At 49.7% G+C, this 2,120-nt stretch overlaps 1 protein-coding gene across 1 annotated transcript in view; it reads right to left on the bottom strand.

Moving 5' to 3' along the window:
* The window catches only part of EMH_0017180 (DEAH-box RNA/DNA helicase, putative), a gene marked incomplete at both ends in the record, with an annotated part of 3,682 nt that overhangs the window by 1,388 nt on the left and 174 nt on the right, over positions 1–2,120 (bottom strand). The window contains 6 exons of the mRNA XM_013500827.1: positions 2–247; positions 366–455; positions 641–786; positions 1,011–1,135; positions 1,413–1,445; positions 1,608–1,756. Coding sequence (XP_013356281.1) covers positions 2–247; positions 366–455; positions 641–786; positions 1,011–1,135; positions 1,413–1,445; positions 1,608–1,756 — 789 coding nt within the window. The remainder of the gene's footprint in view (position 1; positions 248–365; positions 456–640; positions 787–1,010; positions 1,136–1,412; positions 1,446–1,607; positions 1,757–2,120) is intronic.

Here is a 2,120-nt window from a genome sequence, read left to right as displayed (position 1 = left end):
TCCCCCTCCTCCCCCTCCCGCTGCTGCTGCTGCTGCTGCTGCTGCTGCTGCTGCTGCTGCTGGTACTCAGTTGTATTATCTTTGTGTGCTAGTGCTGCAGCTGATAGAGAATAAAACTCATTGAGAAAAAAATGAAACAAAACCTTCAGGTGCTTCACGTAGCTGCTGATGAGGCCCGGGCACCGCAGCTGCAGCCACCCGTCCAGCCACACAGACCCTTGGCCTTGTGAGGGAACCAACTCACAACCTAACACACAAACCCTAAACCCTAAACCCTAAACCCTAAACCCTAAACCCTAGATGCTAGATGCTGGGGATGCATGTGCTTCGTTAGTTTAGGGTGGGGTAGACACTACAGAGCTGACAAGCAACAACTGCAGCAGCAATAGCAGCAGCAACAGCAGCAGCAACAACAGAAGCAACAAGAGCAGCAACGGCAACAGAAGCAGCAGCAACTGCAACAGCAACAACAGCAGCAGCATCAACAGCAGCACCAGCACCAGCACCACCAGCAACAGCACCAGCAGCATCAACACCAGCACCAGCAGCAACAGCAGCAGCATCAACAGCAGCAGCAGCAGCAGCAGCAGAAGCAGCAGCAACAGCAGCAGCAGCAGCAGCAGGAGCAGCAGCAGCATACAGGAGAGCAGCAGCAGGGCAAAAACGGAGACAGTAGAAACATCCTTTATAAAAACTTTTGTGGTTTGCATCTTCTCGCTGAATGCCACCCACTGGGTATCGAACTCGCATGTCTTGAAGTTCACAGATGTAGGGTGTATAAACACACTGATACACACCACATAAACCCTAAACCCTAAACCCTAAACCCTAAACCCTAAACCCTAAACCCTAAATGGTAGATACTAAACACTAGACATTTTATAAGGAAGCAAATTGTCGCTTGAGAGAGAAATTCAGGCCTTATATCCTATCCAAACCCTAAACCCTAAACCCTAAACCCTAAACCCTAAACCCTAAACCCTCGAGTATAGAAGGTCCAAAACCCCCACCGCTGCAGTTTTTGTTTTGTGTTTTTTTTATCGTCTTGGGGGTTGTTGGGGTCGGCATCAACGCGAGTAAAGAACTTCATCTGCCACGCCTCTGGCGCTTTCTCCAGTGTACCTGAACCCACCGTCTGCAGCAGCAGCAGCAGCAGCAGCAGCAGCAGCAGCAGCAGCAGCAGCAGCAGCAGCAGCAGCAGCAGCAACAGCAGTAGCAGCAGCAGCAGCAGTAGCAGCAGCAGCAGGAGCAGCAGCAGCAGCAGCAGTGGCAGAAGAAGCAGCAGGAAAGAACAAAAAAGAGAGCCTCTTGCATCCGCTGCAGTTGCATTTGTTGAATCTCTTTGAGGGTTTTATATTCCTAAAAAAAAGGGTTTAGGGTTTAGGGTTTAGGGTTTAGGGTTTAGGGTTTACCATGTATGTTCTTGGGGCTTGAATGGTTGCAACCTGCGGATACAGCCCAGCAACAACGCATGCTTTAATATACCAGTATATACTTTTTATGCTGTCTTTGTCTTTGTCTTTGTCTTTGTCTTTGTCTTTATTTATTTTATTTTTTTCTTTTTCTTTCCCTAAAACCCTGGAGGAGACAGGAGATATCTCCTCTACCCGCAAGGGGACTAATTCATCGCCGCTGTCGCTACCCTCATCATCCGCGCTGCTGCTGCTGCTGCTGCTGCTGCTGATGCTGCTGCTGCTGCTGCTGGATGTTGCTGTTGTTGCTGATGAAGGAGAGCTGGGGGGGGCCCGGCGACGAGCTGCAGAACGAACACACGGAGATGCGTGCATGCGCATGCATGCAAACAACCTGCTGCTGCTGCTGCTGCTGCTGTTGCTGCTGCTGCTGCTGCTGCTGCTGCTAAGGAGCAGCAGCAGCATGGATGCTCGTGTAAGTGCATGCGAGGCACATAGAGTATAAGCATTGAGGTGTATGCATGTCTACTGCATGCACTCGATGCATGCAAGAGAAAAAAAAACCAACAGCTGCTGCATGCATGCATGCATGCATGCGCTTGCTGAAACAACAATCAGCTGTATTTCATTTGCATGCATCTGTATGCATGCATATATATATGCATGCATGCAACTGCATGCATGCATGCATGCAACTATATAAATGCA

The sequence above is a fragment of the Eimeria mitis genome, genomic scaffold (genome assembly GCF_000499745.2).
Source record: "Eimeria mitis Houghton genomic scaffold, Emh_scaff591, whole genome shotgun sequence".
Taxonomy (NCBI): domain Eukaryota; phylum Apicomplexa; class Conoidasida; order Eucoccidiorida; family Eimeriidae; genus Eimeria; species Eimeria mitis.
Note: the sequence above shows the minus strand (reverse complement) of the source record. Positions and strands in the feature narration are given on the sequence as shown.